This window comes from Octopus bimaculoides, chromosome 7, assembly GCF_046866305.1.
Source record: "Octopus bimaculoides isolate indiv1 chromosome 7, ASM4686630v1, whole genome shotgun sequence".
Lineage (NCBI taxonomy): Eukaryota > Metazoa > Mollusca > Cephalopoda > Octopoda > Octopodidae > Octopus > Octopus bimaculoides.
Window position 1 is genome coordinate 33,379,471 of NC_142934.1, and position 20,664 is coordinate 33,400,134.

Sequence of the window (20,664 nt, forward strand, 5' to 3'; positions counted from 1 at the left end):
AGCAAGCTGCAGGGCTGCACTGTGCTCCTGTGTCAACTTTGGTATAGTTTCCATGACTGGATGTCCTTCCTAATGCCAATCACTTCATAGTGTGTACTTGCTACTTTTTTCATGCCACCAGTATTAGTGAGGTTGCCATGCAACTTGGTAAGACAGTAAAAGAACAGAAAAAAGAGGTAAAGCCCCTACAACTAAGTAGGGGAAGTATCTAAGAGAAGGAGGTGGCTTTGTGCCAAGTGTTGAAGGGCTAAAATATGATAGAGGAATAAGAAACAGTATCTTACTATAGAGGAAATACATGGCTACCCCATGGGAGTAGCTGGGAAGATGATAAAAATGGTAGTGAAGGGGTGCCAGAGCAAACTCTCAAAGTACAAGAAGGTAAGCATAAGAAAATGCAGGCAGTGGATCAGGGGGTGAGGGTTATTTCAGAAGAGTGTGAGGGGAAAGTAACAGGTGGTTAGTGGGTAGAGGAGAATGTAGTGAATGAGAAATAGTGGTGGAGGTGTAGTTGATGGAAAACATCAATATGTGGAAGTAATATGTGCCAATTCTGCTTTCAAGTGATTAAAGCTGCCATAGATAGCGGGATGATGGAGGGCTGAATGTTAGGGAAAGAGATAGGGGAAATACTTGACATGGCAGAAGGGGTTATAAGCATAAACAGAATGCTTTTAGGACATTTTTTTGCTGTGATGGACAGGTCCTCTTGAGCTCAGCAAATTGTGCATGATCTTGGTTCTTTGACATGCCCTACATGAGGTTCAGAACCTTGAGATCACCTTTGGCTGCTTATTTGCATGATGTACACTGCCTAGAGGACAGTGTTTCTATTTGTTGTTATAATGTAAACATCTCACAATTCTTACCAGTATGAAGAAAGCTTCTAAAACGGAGATGTGAAGTGTTGCTTTGGTATAATGGCTAATACATCTGTAATGTTCACAGATGTGGTTTTGAGTCTCATAGACAGCTTTCAACTTTTTTTTCAATCCGTGTGTTTTTTTTAACCCAATATTCTACGTGCTATTATTTATAACTTTATCTACTTGGAGTTTCACTGTAAATACATAATTTACTTTGATTCTCTTGAGGTTTCTAAATTCTTATAAGGAAAACACGATTTTTTAAAACCAAAATTGAAAAGTGGGAATTAGATTAACAATTTATGATTCAGACATAGAAAATTTAAAAAAAACCCTAATTAAAATTTTTTTAATTTTCATTTTCAATTTCTAATTTGTTCTTCAATTTCTGATCTTATTGTTTCCCATTATCACTATTTGGAAGCATCTTGGTTTGTATCAGTTTTGAAATAATAATAATAATAATAATAAAATAAAGTGTTAGGTGGGTGTCAGAATTCCCGTGTTGGCTTATAATAGAATAAAGTAAAAGAACAAAACAAAATTAGTCCAAGTCGGAAGAGTGAAGCCTTCTTTGACTGGAACATAGATAATGTGCATTCGGAATAATTTGAAGATCACTGGTTAAGGTAGGGGAGGGAAAATTCCAGAAATAAGTCTTTCTTAGGGAGGAGGATTTTGAAGAAGAAAAATTGTTTAGTCAATTCAATTGACTGTACTCCTTTCTGGTAATGGAAACTAGGATGATGGAGAGGCTTTGCTCCAAGTAAAAAGAAATCAATAATATTGATTTCTCATATCAGCCCCAAGCTTATGGAGTAAGGCAGTGAAATGGTAGTGTGGTTAAAAAGTTTGTTAGAATGCCTTGTGGTGTCAGTCCTGCCTCTCTGCACTCTTAGTTTAAATCCTATTGGGGCCAACTATTCCTTTCATCCTTTTAGGGCTGATAATCCAATACTACTACAACGCCTTCTTCCTCTTCTTCACTGAAGCATCATCATTAACTCAAGGGACCTTGTACACAGTCACTCAACCACATTTCCTTAAAATTACACTCACTCTTTGAAGTCTTTCTCAAATTACATGTTGCTGTGTAGGAAAGAGAAGCATATCATGGATACTGTAGTGCTAGACACATAGTACCCAAGAGAAGTATTGAGTGGTCATGGTTGTATTGAATTTGATAATAGGGTGGATCTGGTGTTAAACTACAATTGCTGGTTTTGATAGTTCCAACTGAACATCTACTTCTATCAGTAAGGAACTACACCAAGACTATGTAGTTGTAGAAGATGGTTATATTGGATTAAATTGATCCTCATATATTGCTAGTGTTTAATGACTGACCAGTAAATAACAATGTAAAACAAAGTCAGTAATGATTTTCTAATGTGAGCTCAAGGTCATAAATTGAAGGAGAGGTATGTAGTTGAACATATTGAACCTCATAAATTTTCCTGGTACTCATTTTATTGTTTCTAGATGGATGAAAGGTGAAATTGACTTTTATGAGATTTGAACTCAGAGCATAGACATAAATAAACTTACGAGGTGGGAGCACTAAGCAGTGATGTGTATAAATACAATGTTATTACCAGTTCCAATATGCCAATGGCAAGTTCGAATTCATAAACAAGCCATTCACTGTGTTTTGTCATGGAGAAAATTGCTTGCTGTAGACAAATGATGTAAATGCACCTAAATCGGTGGTGCTGCGAGCTGATAAGAGAGACAATCTCTCTTATGCTGATTTAGGTGTATTTACACAGCACCTTGGGGAAGTGTCTTCAACTATTGTCCCACCAAATCTTTGTGTGTGTGTGTGCATTTGCTAGATAGAAACTGAAAGAAGCCCATCATACGTGTGTGTGTATGTTTATACCTCCTTGTCTTGACATGATGTGATAGCTGTAAATGATTGACACTGCCATACAAGCAATGCTATTTATCTCTAATATTCTGTGAGAACATATCTGGCTTTTGAGAAATATTACTTTGATTAGAAACAGGTGAAGGCTGGCAACAAGAAGGGCATCAGAAAATCTGTCTCAATAAACTGTCCAACCCATGCAAATATGGAAAAGTGGATGATGGTGATTAAGAATCGTGCAAAGATGAAAAGCAAAACTGATTTCAAGTGTGATTTCAGTCCTAGATGTAACTAAAGCCTGAGTCTCAAATTCCTTATGTCTGAAATCTGTTGATTTTACTAACAAGCATAATTGTGTAGTGTACATGCTTTTCTGCCAGGTGATGTGATGCTAGTGTTAATGGCTTTGAGAACTTGATGCTGTTTCTTGCCACACTCCTATAATGATAATCAGGATGACAGTGATAAATGGTTAATTATCTCTTCCTTCTGGGATTTTTGACATTTGCAAATGAAGTAGTTTGTTTCCACCCTCCTTCTCTCTCTCTCTCTCTCTCTCTCTCTCTCTCTCTCCCCCCTCTCTCTCTCTCCCCTTCCTTTCTACTCCATCTTCTACCACCACCACCTCATCATTTAAAGGCTTCTGTTTTGTTATTTGGCTTCTGTTTTGTTATTTGGCTTCTGCTCTGAAAATGTCATCTCCCAATGTTATCAGTTAATTCAGTCGCTATTTTGTTCCCAAATATGATAAGTAGTAGTAGTAGTTTCCATTTGCCATGGGGGTACAATTAATGGAAACATTAACAAAGCAGCCAACAAGGAAGCAGGGTAAGAATTGTAAGCCCTTCTGCCTTTTCTCCACTTCCTGTGTGAGTTTGGTTGAGTGTGTGTTTCTGTATGCGGGTATGCATGAATGTGAGTGTATGTGTGTTTAACTACAAGTCAACCAAGCAGATCTATACTCCAAAGTATTTCAGCCATGACCATCTTGTTTTTCTTTAGGAGTATTTAGAACTACATTATCTGATGTGTCCTTCCCCTTTTACAGATCCAGAGGGAGATTTGACTGCTATTTCTAGCAAATTGAGGCACCACAAAGGCTAGTCAGTAACATTGTTTAACCACTGGTCAGTTTTGTTTCTTCAGACTGATAATCGAAGCCATGATCTTTATCTTTTTCAAATATAGTGTAATCTAGGTCTACTTTATTGAATGTGTTTTTTTACCTTTTGGGATGGCAATGAGTGATTTAAAGCTGTTTATAACAATTTGAGTTATCATATGCAAAATTCTTTGTTGGTTTGTGTGTGGAGGGTGTGGTTTGTATATGTGTAGTGGGGAGTGCATGTGGCAGGTGTGTATAGGGTGTAATAGGAATTGTATGTATGTGGTGAAGGGCATATGAAGGTGCATGGCTCAGTGGTTAGAGCATTGGGCTCATAATCATGAGGTAGTGAGCTTGATTCCCAGACTGGACTGTGTGTTGTGTTCTTGAGCAAGGCACTTTATTTTTATGTTGCTCCAGTTCACTCGGCTGTAGAAATGAGTTGTGACATCACTGGTGCCGAGCTGTATCAGCCTTTGCTTTCCCCTGGACAACATCAGTGGCATGGAGAGGGGAGGCTGGTATGCATGGGTGACTGCTGGTCTTCCATAAAAACAACCTTGCTTAGACTTGTGCCTTGGAGGGAAACTTTCTTGGTGCAATCCCATGGTCATTCATGACTGAATGGGGTCTCTAGTGAAGAGCATGTAAGTGGTGGGGAAAGTGTAGAGTATGGTGTAGTATGGGGAGGAGTGTGTAGTTTGTGTGCTGAAGTGGGGAGGAAGCAGGGTCATCTTAGCAGCATTCTAGGCCTCAGGCAAATCAGTGCACTAAGCCCTATAGTATTTATTTATTGACAGCAAGCCACAACAAACGCAAATCAGAATTGGGCTCCTAGATGGGCGAGGCATCTGTGAAACTACCTAGTGTGCCAGCGCCTTAAGATGACACTGGAAGTTAGAAGGGTATGGAGTAGTGGAAAGGCTGTATTGTGCGTGGGGTGATGAAGTAGGAAGAGCCTAGTATGTGTGATATTGTTGTAGTTACTAGAGCTTGGCTTTATCTTCTCTCCTAACCCTCCCAAAAAATATATAATTACTGATAAGAAACAACTTTTAAGAAATAAAAAAGAAATGGAATCCAGTAGCATTAATATTTATTTTAAAGGCAATTTGTTCCCCAACCATGTATGTGTATCTATATATGTATAAGCACCTTGGGAAATTGTTTTTTACTATAAGTCTGAGCCAACCAAAGTCTTGTGAATGGATTTGGTTGATGAGAACTGAAAAAAGCCCTGTGTGTGTGTGTGTGTGTGTGTGTGTGTGTGTGCGCGCGTGCGCCCACCCTTGTTTTCACATTACATGACGGTTGTAAATGAGCAAGAGATGTTCTTAGTTTCTGGTTTTCTGTAAAAAAAAACCCGTCTGGTCATGGGGAAATATTAACTTGCCTGAAAATATGTGACAGTTGGCGACAGGAAGGACCTCCAGTTGTACAAAATCTGCCTCAACAAATTCTGCTCTGTGCAAGTATGGAAAAATGGATATTAGATGATGATAATGATATATATTAGGAAAATATAGATATGTGCATTTGTGTGCATGACTGCGTTTTACACACATGTACATGGTGAGTGTAAACAAATGCCTCACCCATTTGTACAGTTGGTGTCATTAGTTTGCAGTCCTTTTTGTAAAAACATGTTAGAGGTTATTCAGTAAACTAGGTGAGCTATTACTTTCTTTGAAATAAGTGAGGATTGGTGTAATTGGCTACAGAATATCTGCATCAGCAAATTTTTTATGACCCATGTAAGTATGAATGAAGATATATATTCAGGGTAACATTATTCAATGTCCATGGTAGCGGGGGCAACTAGGGGTGCATAGTAACTGGGACAGCTAGGGGTGCATGGTAACTGGGGTAATTTGGGGTCCATGGTAACTGGGGCAGCTAGGGATGCATGGTAGTTGAGGCAGCAGGGGGGGGGGGCATGGTAACTGGGGCAGCTAGGGGTGCATAGTAACTGGGGCAGCTAGGGATGCATGGTAGTTGAGGCAGCAAGGGGGGGGGTGCATGGTAACTGGGGCAGCTAGGGGTGCATGGTAACTGGGGCAGCTAGGGGTGCATGGTAGTTGAGGCAGCAGGGGGGGGGGGCATAGTAACTGGGACAGCTAGGGGTGCATGGTAACTGGGGTAATTTGGGGTCCATGGTAACTGGGGCAGCTAGGGATGCATGGTAGTTGAGGCAGCAAGGGGGGGTGCATGGTAACTGGGGCAGCTAGGGGTGCATGGTAACTGGGACAGCTAGGGATGCATGGTAGTTGAGGCAGCAAGGGGGGTGCATGGTAACTGGGGCAGCTAGGAATGCACACTAGGGTAATGAAGAGTGCATGGTAAATTTTAAGATATAAGTGGGATTAGACATAGTTTTAAGAAGGTAAGGGATTTTTAACAGGAGAGGGAAGCTTGAAACAAGTTGAGAAGAAGGTGTTGATAGGTGTGCTTTAGGAAAATATGTAGTTGTAAGTTCCTAACTATTCAGCCACCTACACCCTATTTTGATGAAATAGATACCAGCCCTCCACAGACTTTTATGGCTTTATATGATTGTAAGCCACTATCTGTTTATTCAGTTGGAAAATATAATTAACATTTTGAAGTTGCTTGATTGAAATACCTGAGAAAATGCTGTTTGTATAGTTATATTATTGCACCTACTAACAGATTCTCAGAATGGTGTGTACTTTTCTTTATGTTGCTATAGAGAATGTGTATGTGTCAATTTTGATGTATGTATATGTGATGATAGAGTTTAGGGAAGGTGAGAGAGAGGGAGAGAGAAGAGATAAGGAAATCAATTTAACTTGCAAAGATAAAAAAAGTCAGATATTCATTATTTGACCTAAAAGCTTGCTTGTTAACTACCATAGAATATTTTATCAACCACTGCCTCTTCCTCTCACCATGACTTACTTACCTTTTCCACTATACCAATGTTCCAGAAATTTCCTTGATGAAAATCCCTATTTAAAACATTGGTTTGTGACCTTTTACATTTACCTCAGCTTGAAATATTCCATTGCTATTTATATCTTTATTTACCATTAGCTACCACCTAACTTTCCTTGTTCCAGTAACTCAATGAAGATGTATTTGCGATCCCATGCATACTTACTTCTCAAATCCTTTTATTGCATTTATCTCAATTACACAACAGTAATATAAGTTGGTTCTTTTTTTAGGTCATTTGTGCTCTGTTCATTCATTATAACATTACATAGATATTCATTGAAACATGCTCACTTCATTTCTTTCCAGCCTTAGAATACACTTATCTCTCCTCCGAGCCTTCCATTATTGCCTTCATATCCATTTACCATTAGTTACTCACTTAGCTTCTCTTCCTCCAGTAAGTTACTGAAGCTGAAGAGTGAAAACTGAGTTACATGTCTTTTAGAATAGGGGTATTTTTAAAAAAATCATTTTTACCTCTATTTCACCACAGTAATACAGTTTTGGCCTAGAAACACTAAAGTGATAGTAGCAGATTTTAATTTCTGGGTCATGAGTAGTTAATTCAATTCTTTAACCAGTCAACCATCTCAATTCTGTTCTAGTTTTCTGTCACATTGCATCTCCTAATGTTAACAACCCACCTCCTTTTTTTTTCACCTATTAATATTTATCTGTTTTGAAACAGCAAAGATTAAAATTCGAAGGTGGAATAGTTAGCAAGGGCGAATGGAGTGAGATGGTATGGGCATGTATTGAGGAGAGATGAAGAACATGTTCTGAGGAGGATGATTAATATTTGAGGTAAATGGAGCATGAAAGCAAGGTAGATCGAGGAAAAAGTGGAAGGGACAGGTGGAGGAGGAGATTGGGAGGGTTGGTTTGAAAAAGGAGGATGCCCAAAACCTGGCAAGATGGTGTGAGAGCAGTTGCTATGGCATTGAAGTCGATCTGGCCACCCCCGTTAATGGGGACAAAACCCGGATTTAAAACACTGGATGATGATGATGATGAAGATTATTATACAGGATACATTTTTGTGAGACTCTCTATTGCAGCAAGGGTGGCACACTCCATCTACCAGTATAGCTAGCACAGTCTATATACTTGTATGACAGGTACTGTCCATTGCAGCATGGGTGGCACAGTCCCTGTACCTGAATCTGTGGCACACTCCATACACCAGTATGAGTAGCACCACTATATACTTGTATGAGAGGTACAGTCCATTGCAGCAAGGGTGGCACAGTCCGTGTACTTGACTGTGTAACGCACTACATATACCAGTATGGAAAGCACACTCTATATACTTGTATGTTAGGTACTGTCCATTGTAGCATGGGTGGAATGCTTCACATATTTGTATGGGCCGCACAGTTCATTCAGCTGTATGAGTGGTACAGTCCATTCGCCTGTATGAGTGGTACAGTCCATTCACCTGTATGAGTGGCACAGTCCATTTACATGTACAGCTGGCACAGTTCGTATGCTTGTATGAGTGGCACAAATCCATATACCTGTATGGGTGCTGCTGTCTTCACTTTTCTTTTATATTTTTCTATATCAATTTTCCTATGAAATTATAATTTTTAAAACTATTTTTGCTTATTTTATTAATTCATGACCATATGATATTTCTCTAAACATTCCTTCTCTGTCAGTTGATATGACTGTTGTAGACTGTCCACTTGGTATTATGGATAAGTTTTAGGTTACACTTATTTGTAGGAATGTCTGGCAAGCTGCTGGGAAAGCAAATTCCATTTTTAAGCGAAATGCCCTTAGATTTTAAAGATGAATTTACAAACAATGTGTCATCTCCAAAATTTCTAATGGACAGAAGTATGGAACCTGACAAAAGACATAAAAAGCAATCTAAAGCATTTTCAGTTTCACAAAATCATTGGAATCGAATTGTGTTGGACATTGCCAGAGAATATGTAACAACAGATGAGTGATAAAGTTTGTCATCGTTTAACGTCCGCCTTCCATGCTGGCATGGGTGGGATGGTCTGACAAGAGTTGGCCAGGCAGAAGCCTGCACCAGACTTCTGTATTTTTGGCAGGATTTTTACAGCTGGATGCCCTTCCTATCACCAACCACTCAGCAGAGAGGACTTAGTGCTTTTTATGTGGCACAAGCACAGGTGAGATCAGTTTTGGCAAGGTTTTTACAGCTGAATGCCTTTCTAAATGCAGACCACTTTACAATGTGGACTGAGTGCTTTTGATGAATTGAATTTCAAAAGGATGTGGGTGAGAGGAGATGACAGCAAACAAAATAGAGGGATAAATTGGATAGATTCGACATAAAATTGGAAATCAGAAACTCCAAACCAAAAGTTATGCAGTATTAAAAGAAGGCCTTTACCCCGCAGTGGGAAAATGGTTGCTGATTTGGTTAGTTCATGTCTGATAATAAAACTACCTACTCTCTTGACAACACTACTGATATATGATTAAGAAGCTTGCTTCTCAGCCATGTGGTTTTGAGGTCAATCCTGAGCTGACCAAGACCTTGTGAGTGAGTTTGATAGAGGGAAACTGAAAGAAACCCTTGTGTGTATGTGTACCTTTGTGTTGTCTTGATAGCCTGTGATATTTGTAAACAAGCATCACTGTCATATAAGCAATGTTGTTCATTTCCAGTCTTCTGTGAAAAACCTGTTTGGCCATAGCAAATATTACCTTGTTTGGAAACAGGTGAGGGTTAACAATAGAAAGGGCATCCAACCATTGAAAATATGCCTCATTAAATCCTGTCTGATCTATGCAAGCATGGAAAAGTGGACATTAGATGATGATAATGACACATGTACTATGACTGTTGTGTTGTGCCCCTAAACAAAACAAATCTATACCTGCTCCAACTTGTCTGATTAGCTGGATCAGGTTCTACTAATCCCTACTTCGAGCAATTCATTAATAGCAAGAAGGTCATCAAGGTGTAAAATGCATACCTCAGCAAATAAACCATCTCCAGCATGGACACCGTTATTCAGTATGGAAATATTTGTTGGATAGAATGCTTAAATGCTCATAAGAAAATATATAATTATTAGTGGGACTGTGAAGTCATTGTCGGTTTGGTACAGCAGATAAATAAGCATGAAAGCAAGATGGCCACTCATGTCTAGCTTATGATGTCTTTATGCAACATTCATTTATATGGTCCCTAAAAATGTTGAAGCTCCACACAAGTATCATTGTATTCCAGGCACTTGTACATAGAGTTCTTCTACACAGCTGTCAGCCTGTGCCTCTGTGGATTTAGGATCTTAATCCTTTGGTGATATGGAACTCATGTTTGGTGGGGATACTATATAGTTACCACATTGACAGGTTACAAGCACATTGTGCTGAGAAGTCCTTATCATCTATACTTAATACTTTTGATACCAACCTGCTCAAGACTGCCTCTGTTTCTATGATACAAGCTTCCTAATTCAAAGTAATCTAAATCAAAACCAGCCATCAAATTTTCATGTTAATTTATGTGCCAAACATTAGCTTAATAATGACAGTTATTTTAATAAATTCTTTATTTTAATAAATTCTTTGTTATTTTCAAAATTAATTGAAATATGGTAACAAAAGGGTTAGACTTATTCAGTCAGTTGGTTTTAACCTTCTTTAGGACACTGTGTTGAGCAGTATAAGGTCTGACTGCATGTCATCAAATCGAATATATCTCGGGGATGTATGTGCATGCATGTGTGTTTGATTGTTCACTTCCTTTCTGTTAGAAGATTGTCTCTTTTGCCTTTCTAGAACCAAACGGTGTTCCAGTGGACAGATAGATTGACTTAATTATTCTTTAAGAGTTAATCTTAGTTTTAGATAATGTTTCACTGTAGTGTATGTATTTGACCTTACCAACCATGCAAAGATTTTTTTCTTTTTCTTTTACATTAACAACAAAATTTTGGAGGTAAGAAAATAGCAATGATAAAGAAGAAAGTTAGTAAAACGAGTAGGTTTATTTCGAGTGACTGTAGTCAGCAGATTTGAAGCAGAAACTATTATAGCTGTGTAGAAGAACTGTGTGTACCAGTGCCTGGAATACATTGATATATTCTACCAGAGCAAGTGTTTGGTAATTGAAGTTTTTTCAATCAAATGAGTTATTCAACTATCTTATAGAGGAAACCATAGTGAAGTCATTACTTAAATGCGTTCTGGTGTATGGCATATCATCACATTTTCTCAGTCTTTCATTATTGTATCTGTGAAGCTGAGTTTCGTCTGAGTTTTCATCTTCCCGCTCGGTCAGTTTTCCCATTTTTCAAGCATGGTACTTTTTCACATCACATACATCTATCCCAGTGCAGTTCTCTGTTGTTTAAAGTAGGAGTGGTGGTAGGGACAGTGCTCTTGACTGTGTCACATACACTACCCCTTATAAAATTAAATATTCCAATAACATTCAGTATACTAATTTCCTCTTTTGTTTTCTCCTGTTTTTCCTTGCCAGCCTCAATGCCAGATTTGGAGTGGTATCAGTTCCAAATATCATGTTCTTTCACCACTCTAGGTCTGTGGTGCGTTTCAACAGTTCCAAAAAGACATTTGAGAACATGGCACTCTTTGTGAAGAACATGACAGGTAAGATGATTCAACAATGTCTTTTTATTTAATTTAATTTTTATCTCATTTATTTTGTTTCATGAAGATAGTTGACATCTCACTTGCAGCATTAACTTCTGATTTTATCAAAGGAAAGAAACTTCTTTTTTTATCTTTCCAAAGCATAATTGTAGATGCAATCCTAGAATGGATATATAACAGTGATGATGAAGATAGTAATAAACTGACCAAGCAAGGAGACCAGATAAGATTATGGAGGACATAAAAAAAGTGTAAGATCATAGATTTTGCAATATCATATGATAATAGAGAGGATACCAAAGAAATTGAGAAATATCAGAACCTAACCAGAGAGTTGAAGAGATTGTGGAAAAGAAAGGTGACAGTTGTTCCTGTGGTAACAATTATCACAGCACCCAAATTGCTACCTAAGAGGCTGAAGGATGTTGGAATTGAGACACATAGCGTTAACCTGCAGAAAAGTTCCATCCTCTATTCTGCAAGAATTTTAAGATACATTCTTATGATTTAAGGAAACTTGTCACCAAACCTTAAGACAACATCCCTGCTAACTGATGTAGCATATAATAGCTTTAATGATAATTAATATCAGTGCATTGAGTCTGATACTCTACTGCTTCTTTGAATTCATCAAATTTTGATTGCTTGTAGAACAGAATAAAGATGTCAAAGGTTCATAAAAATAAGTCATTAGCCATTGATATTCAGCTCTGAAGTATCAAATGACCTATATTTTCGGTTATCTTATATTTCTAATAATCTTAAATATAAGGATTATAATGTCAGTATATCAATATATGTAACTAAAACTCTGAACAACCTTTTGGATCTGTCTAAAATGATAGTAAAATCTTAAAAATTCCAATCCATAATTTAAACCAGATATGGTGAGTGTATGTAATGTGTTAAATAAATGCTGTCTTAATTATTGAATGAAACTGAAGAGATCATCATCATGTATTTGTTTTCCATAGGTTAAATATGTCATTACAATCTGAATTAGTTCTTACTTAGTGTCACCGCTCTCTTAGGTGGGTTAGAGAACCTTGTTTCATACCTTCTCTTTTTAGTATATATATTTTCTTTTGGCTAGATGCCTTTCCTGACACGAACTACTTTACAGAGTGAAAGTAGAAAACATGCAACATGCAAGACTAAAATCTCCTTCAACTGAGTGGGGCTACAATAGAGAGGAAGGTAGCTTTCTGCTAGATGAGGGTATGTGAGGATTTGGCCATGCCTATTTGACATCCCTGATTTGATGCTGACTTACTTGACATCAGATGTTTTGTTGCTAGAATTTTTTGGCCATGTAAAAATTTTGTTTTTATTTTAGTTGACAACACACTTGCAGCCACAACTACTAAACTACTTGACAACTAAACATTGTATAGTGTTCTGCCTTACTTTGATTGTCCAAACTCTATGTCACATCCACAGAAACAGGAATTGGCTCTCAGTCTTATGGAGTTTTGCAATTCAAAAAATAATCTGAAGGTTTGTGATATTAAAGAATGTCTTTACTCCAAAACAAAAGGGCTTAGTCTGGCAATTGTGTCCACGTGGCCATCACAGCATGTGTTGATTGTGAGATTGAGCATATATGAACCCCAGCAGAAGACTGCTCTTTTATAGACATATCCATGGCAACATGGAAATTAACAACTACCATGAAACTTGAATGTATATATTCTTAATATGTTCTAGCAGATCTGATCACATCAGAGAATACCTCCTCCCTTTAGACAATGTGTGTTCTTAACAAATGCGATTCACCAGAGGAGATGCACAGTATGGTCCAAACATTATGATATCTCAAAGTTCTCTTATTCTGGGGAATCGCATATGTTATGAACTCATATTGTCTAAAGGGAGGAGGTATTCTCTGATGACGAACAATTAACAGTAATCAGATATTTGCATATGAATCTGCCAAAACGTCTTACAAATGAATATCTAAGTTATTGTTTGGATTCTTGCTGTACTGTGTGCACCCCATTAATTATAATCAGTTAGGCAGACTTCAGCACTCATCAGCAAATTGTTTACTAATTTCTATAAACAAAAGCCAATATTCTTGTTAGATTCATTAGTCTAGGGATGCTTTAACTGAAGAGCCATTTGAAATTAAATCACTGTAGTGTTTCAAAGTTACACCTGTAAATCATATGCATTATGAACACAAACCATCTAAAGGGAGGAAGTATTCTCTGATGATGAAAAACAGTCATCAGTTATTCATATTTGAATCTGCCAGAACATATTCAAAATGAATGGATATGTTATTGTTTGGATTCTTGCTGTTCTTCATGCATCTCATGAATTATTACCATGAAACTTTGGTATTCAACCAGGTCAACCACGAGCAAGCAGACCTGTTTTCAAAGGCCTTTCTTGTGAGACACCTAGAACTACATTAGCTAATGTGTCCCTTTATTTCATATGACAGTTGTATGTGATTCAGAGGAGGTTTGACTTCTATTTCTAGCAGGTCGAACAACTACATAGAAGCTCCGTTGTTGATCGACTCATGGCAGGAAGCTTGCTACTCTTTTGTAAAACAGCTTGTTTGGTATTGGTATTGGTGGTGGTTATTGTGGATAGTTTGGTTAGGATGGTGCTGGTGGCAAGCAGCTGAAAATCCACCTGCATTATGTAAGATGTCTACTAGAGCATTGATGCCAGTGGTTGCTATTTCTGGCTGTTCTTATGTTCAGTCTGGAGCTACTATCATTAATATGTAATATAGCAAATCAATAACAGATTGATCTGTAAATGGGAGATAATGGCAGCTAGAACAACTTTGTGGGTGGTGTATTAGTGTATGTACAGGTGTCTATATGAATGAATGTATATCCATATATGTGTGTATGCATGGTGAGTGTTTTGGTCTGCAACACAAGTTGACTGGTGCATTTTTTTTAGACTTATAACTGGAAAGTATGGTTTGTATTATTGAGGATCTAATCAACAATGAGGTAGTCGCAAGTTCTGTCCTTATTCTGTTATGTCCCGAGTAAGTTTCGTAGCACTGCCTGTTTCAGTTTGCATGACCAACAATAGTGTCTGTGTGGAAGGGTTGGCTTCATGTGCGTGTGTCCATCTGCAAATGTTGTGCACAGAAGCATGTGTGTGTGTTTGTGCTGGCTTGAGCCTGTGTGTGTTTATGGTTGTTTGCATTTGTGTGTACCTGTTTTACAGGCAGGCATATATGTTTGTGTATTTGTGTGTTTATATGTGTGCTATTAGTGTCTTGTATAACTTTTTCAAAAGAAAAAGAAAAACTGTTTTTCACAACCAGGGAGCCTCTACATGATGGTTAACCTGCAAGAAATAGCAGTCAAGCTTCCATCAAATCAAACTACCCTATCTTTTTTTTTGTTTAAAAAAGAATAAAAATGGTCAATGTAGTCCTGGATATTCAAGGAGATGGTATGGTCATGGTTGGAATGCTTTGATCATAAGTCCGTAGGCCCTAGGTGATTTGCTTATTAACAAGTGTATATTTATATAATATCGAATATATTTCATTAGCTGGTAATTAGCTCCAGTTAATATAATTGTGGGACTTTGTTCCTCCCTATCTCCACATAGAAAGTTTCATGTAAACTTATGTGTACAAGTTTTATCAGCTGTATCTGATACCGTTAAATGAGTTAAAGCCTTTGAGGCTCAAGACAAAGTTTCTGTAACAACCCAGAACTCATTCTTGAGTTCTGGGTTGTTACAGTCAAAAGAAATAATAATAATAAAAAGAAAAAACAGTGTATCAGGGTGTCTAGTTATTGTTATAATAGAGGAGTCCTGGTTTGAATGTAACAGTGAACTCTACCAAGTTACATCTGTTAAATCAGATGTTAAATGGAATAAGAACAGGTTGAGCTCATCCAACAAACTTAGGTACAATTTCAATCTACCCAATTCTACTATTAGTGCCATGGTTAATGCAGTGGGATCAAACCTGAAATCACGTGGTTGCAAAGTGTATTTCTTAACCACATAGCCATGCCTACCCTTTGCCCTATTAATCAATGCTCATTAAACTCAATTAGTTAAAGTAGTGTAGGACAGTTCAGTCTATAGCTCTTATATAATCATGCTACTTTGCTTGAATCTTTTCATTAATATACTTCAATAAAAGCTCAGAAGTTAACTTCTAAGCCTCCAATGTATAGACAATCCTCCTTCCACCTCTGCCTCCTCTTGTTCCTCCCTATCTCCACATAGAAAGTTTCTTGTAAACTTATGTGTACAAGTTTTATCAGCTGTATCTGATACTGTTAACCTTACAGTCAGTAACAAGTGACATTCATGTACACATATACAAAGTTGGCCAAAAGTCACCCAACAGTAAATCAAAATTCCATAAATACTTAGTATTCAATTTTATTTATTCATTTGTAAAAATGGTGTCGCTCAAGAACTTCAGTTTGAACAATTTTCATGATGTTTCATATTTAGATGCTTTCATTAAATTCATTCAGTTGTTAAACATGGATAAATCTTGGAATTAAATGGTTTTGATTTGCTGTCAGGTGACTTTTGGCCAACCCTGTACATATGTGTGTATGTGCATATATATGCTTGGGCACATGTAAATGTACAGTTAAGTTTTGTAAACTAGAGGTAGTCGATAGCTTCCGCTATCTGGGCGACCAAGTTAGTAGTGGGGGTGGGTGCGCTGAAAGTGTAGCTGCTAGAATAAGAATAGCCTGGGCAAAGTTTAGAGAGCTCTTACCCCTGCTGGCGACAAAGGGACTCTCACTCAGAGTAAAAGGCAGACTGTATGACGCATGCGTACGAACAACCATGCTACATGGCAGTGAAACATGGGCTGTAACTGCTGAGGACATACGTAAGCTCGCAAGGAATGAAGCCAGTATGCTCCGCTGGATGTGTAATGTCAATGTGAATACCCGTCAGAGTGTAAGTATCTTGAGAGAAAAGCTGAACATTAGAAGCATCAGTTGTGGCGTGCAAGAGAGACGATTGCGCTGGTATGGACATGTGGTGAGAATGGAGGAGGATAGCTGCGTGAAAAAGTGCCACACCCTAACAGTTGAGGGAACCCGTGGAAGAGGTAGGCCCAGGAAGACCTGGGCTGAGGTGGTGAGGCAAGACCTTCGTACATTGGGCCTCACCGAGGCGATGACTACGGACCGAGACCTTTGGAAATGGGCTGTGCGTGAGAAGACCCGGCAAGCCAAGTAAGATCGTTGCCAGTGCCCCTGGACTGGTTCTTGTGCGGGTGGCACATGAGATGCACCATTTTGAGCGTGGCCGTTGCCAGTACCGCCTGACTGGCTCCTGTAGGATTTTCGAGCGAGATCGTTGCCAGTGCCCCTGGACTGGCTTGTGCGGGTGGCACATAAAAGACACCATTTCGAGCGTGGCCGTTTTCGTGCGGGTGACACGTAAAAGCACCCACTACACTCTCTGAGTGGTTGGCGTTAGGAAGGGCATCCAGCTGTAGAAACTCTGCCAAATCAGACTGGAGCCTGGTGTTGCCATCCGGTTTCACCAGTCCTCAGTCAAATCGTCCAACCCATGCTAGCATGGAAAGCGGACGTTAAACGATGATGATGATGATGATGATGATATATATATATATATATATATATATATATATATATGTGTGTGTGTGTGTGTGTGTGTATGTATGTATGTATGTACCATGTGCAAATTTGCAGGATCAAAAACACACATGCAGATGCATATTTAGGCACACATTCTATATATCCTTCTAAATGACATATCTATATAAACCCGAAAATGTATATGTCCAGGTGTATGTTGCTACATATTCATTGTGAAATAAAGTATTTTAAAGTAAATAATGAAAATATAAAACCTAAAGATGCTTCAATCATAAGTCTTTAGGCCCTTGGTGATGTGGTGCTTATTAACAAGTGTATATTTTTGATACCAAATATATTTCACTAGCTGGTAATTAGCTCCAATTAATGTAATTGCGCGACTTTTAGTGTTGTAAATGAGTTAAAGCCTTACAGAGTTTCTGTAACAACCCAAAACTCAAGAATGAGTTCTAAGTTATTACAGTAAAAAAAAAAGAAAGTAAAAAACAGCAGTGTATGAGGCTGTTATTGTTATAATAGAGAAGTCCTGGTTTGATTGTGACAGTGGATTTTACTGAGGGTCATAACCTCTAGGACTACTAAGGTAAAGGCTTAATTTGATTTCCATAATTGCCAGTCCATCACAGGTTTAACTTCCCAGCTATTGCTAGAACTCATTAACAGCTGAGTGGACTGTAGCAACATGATGTGAAGTGTTTTGCTGAAGAATTCAACACACTGCCTGGTCTGAGAATTAAAACAACGATCTCATGATCATTAGTGCAACATTTTAACCACTAAATCAAGCTGAACTGTACCAATGGAAATTTTAACATCTTCCTCTAAATATTTTTCTCATTATGTATTTGTGTGTGAGTGTGTGTGTGTGTGTGTATATATATATATATATATATATACACATATATAAAATTTAGATTCAAGGTGAATATGGTATTTAAGTTTAGGCACCAGAATTAAGTATGGTATTATTCATACAATTCCAAAATAAGGTGATTAAAATCAAAATATGCAACAAGGATATCCAAGGTTGAAGCAGTACGATCGTTTCATGCGACTCCATTTATTTAAGCAATGTGAACATTACATCAAATGTAAAATGCAGAGCAATCATCAGCTGCACAAAGATATAGAAATTTACTGAAATATCATTTCAGCAGAAGGACATATTTTTGTAACTACATTTAAACTCTCCAAGTAGAAAGGAAGAATACAAAAAACCATTTTGATTTAGCCAGACCATACAGGCTATGCAGGACACTGACTGGGAGAACAATGCCTGTCATCGCCACAGATGGAGGGAGCATGTTAAGGAGGGGATCGACACTTTTGAGAGAGCACGTATCCAGCGTGAAGAACTTAAACGAGCTGCGCAAAAGCACACGACTTGTATAGTGAATGGGGAAAGCTTGGTCTGCAATGTTTGCAGTCGTGTATGCTTGTGAAGAGCAGGGCTCATTAGCCACTAACGGAGCCGGAAATGCAAAATATAAGTTGGTCCAAGAGCGCACAATGTTCCTGAAGGTCAGTAATGGTCTTCCTCGGTCACAAGTAGACGGCCATCATCATATATACACACAGATATATATATATATATATATATATATATATATATATATATATATATATATATATTTATTTATTTACTAGCAGAAATACCCGGCGTTGCCCGGGTTAAAGAGAATAATGAAATCTAAAAACGCCATCTAGACTACGCAACCCTCAACTGTTAGTAGCTACGATACCATATTTCTACATTAATAACTCTCCAATCCATGCCAGCATGGAACATAGATATTAAGTGGAATGCTAGAAGAAAGTTTTCAACTCATATGTATATAAAGTAAATACACGTAATTCAGAAACACGTTTTGTGTATTTTATTTCATAACCAAACAAACAGGTACAGATTATAAATAATGAAAGGCCAATTTTGGTGATTCATTTGACAGAGGTAGTAGAGAGACAATGCGATGATAAATCTGAGGTTGGATCTTGAAAGTTTGGATGAATGCTGCCTCAGTTAAATCTCTTGTGGTTCCAAATGATGTCATCTGTAGTACAGCGTCGTATTGTCTAATTTTGCAAATGTTAGGAATCTTGGTCAGTTGATGATAACAGTTTCTTCAATAGCTCTGGAGGTTGGGGATTGTGGAATTGTTGGGAATGTTTTTAACTTTGGTGTTATATGTATTGCTTGAATTTCTTTGACATATGAAATATATGTATTTTCACTGGGTTTGTAAAAGAGAGTTGTGTAGTTCTCGAGTTTTAGGGATTCACACAGACAGACAGACAGACACACATTCTCATCTTTATATATAGAGATATATATATATATACACACACACGCACCCAAACACACGTATATATATGTATATCAATATAAATATATGAAAGTCAATGAAGTTTCGTAAAAGAAGGTGATCATGTACATACTTTGTTGCTGTTGTGATTATAACACCTCGTTGTAAACAATGTTCCTTGTTTTCCCTTGTGGAGCATATGCAAATAGGTTTTTTTTTTGCTGCCCACTCTTGAGCAGCCAACATACAGTTGTCCATGTGAGAAGCGGGGCTCTTCCAAGAGAAGACCAGCTACAGACAGTGCTCATCTGTTATGTTCGGGTTAAAATTTCATCAACATCAAAAATATATGAATTTTCATGGGAGTTATGGCCGTTATGCATAGAATATAGTTTCCAAATTGCAGACAAAATTTACAATCGATAAATGTCTTACAACAACCAGTCTCTCATCTGGGAAGGCCTTGAAATCAATGTTACCAACTGGGGACTATGTGTGTCGCAGTGATAATAAAAAGACTCAAAGGAGGTCTGCAACGAAATAATTTTACTCAACACTTTGCAAGTGAATCAGTGGAGGCAAAAATGCGTCTCATTTACTTGACAATTTATGCACCACATTGCAGAAATCACAATGTAAGTATATCTGAAAGGGTAGTCTTACACTGTTGTACCGTTGAATTACAAATAATACTCATCTGTTATGTTCGGGTTAAAATTTCATCAACATCAAAAATATATGAATTTTCATGGGAGTTATGGCCGTTATGCATAGAATGTAATTTCCAAATTTCATAAAGATCCATTCAGTACTTTTGACGTAGTTTTGGATAAGAAAACAAATGACTAATGTGTGTGTTTGTGTCCATGTGTATGTGTGTGATGGGTGTATATATGTATAGATATCTGTATGCATGTATATATATGTATATATGTGTACATATTACATGTACATCTATATATATATATACATCTACACATATGTATACATATACATGTATGCATATAGATCTATATCTATATATATATATATCTATACATATACGTGTACATATACATCTATATATATACATATACATCTCTCTCTCTTTCTCTCTCTCTCTCTCTCTCTCTCTTTTTCTCTCTCTCTGAAAGTATCTGTCATTACAGTATCGAAATGTGATTGTTTCAGTTAGAGGAATAACGTGTACATATACATCTCTCTTTCTCTTTCTCTCTCTCTCTGAAAGTATCTGTCATTACAGTATCGAAATGTGATTGTTTCAGCTAGTTGAATAGTTTCATTCTTAAAGTGAAAGTATTTGACATGAGTGTTTTTGTTTCACTTTTGACACGTAATACTTAAATAGTGGAGGAGA

The 20,664-nt window shown here is 37.6% G+C and overlaps 1 protein-coding gene across 1 annotated transcript in view; it reads left to right on the forward strand.

The window, feature by feature from the left end:
- Positions 1-20,664, forward strand: part of LOC106883404 (thioredoxin domain-containing protein 15) — a 67,605-nt gene that overhangs the window by 17,630 nt on the left and 29,311 nt on the right. The window contains exon 3 of the mRNA XM_014934399.3: positions 11,274-11,404. Within this exon, the coding sequence (XP_014789885.1) occupies positions 11,274-11,404 (131 nt within the window). The remainder of the gene's footprint in view (positions 1-11,273; positions 11,405-20,664) is intronic.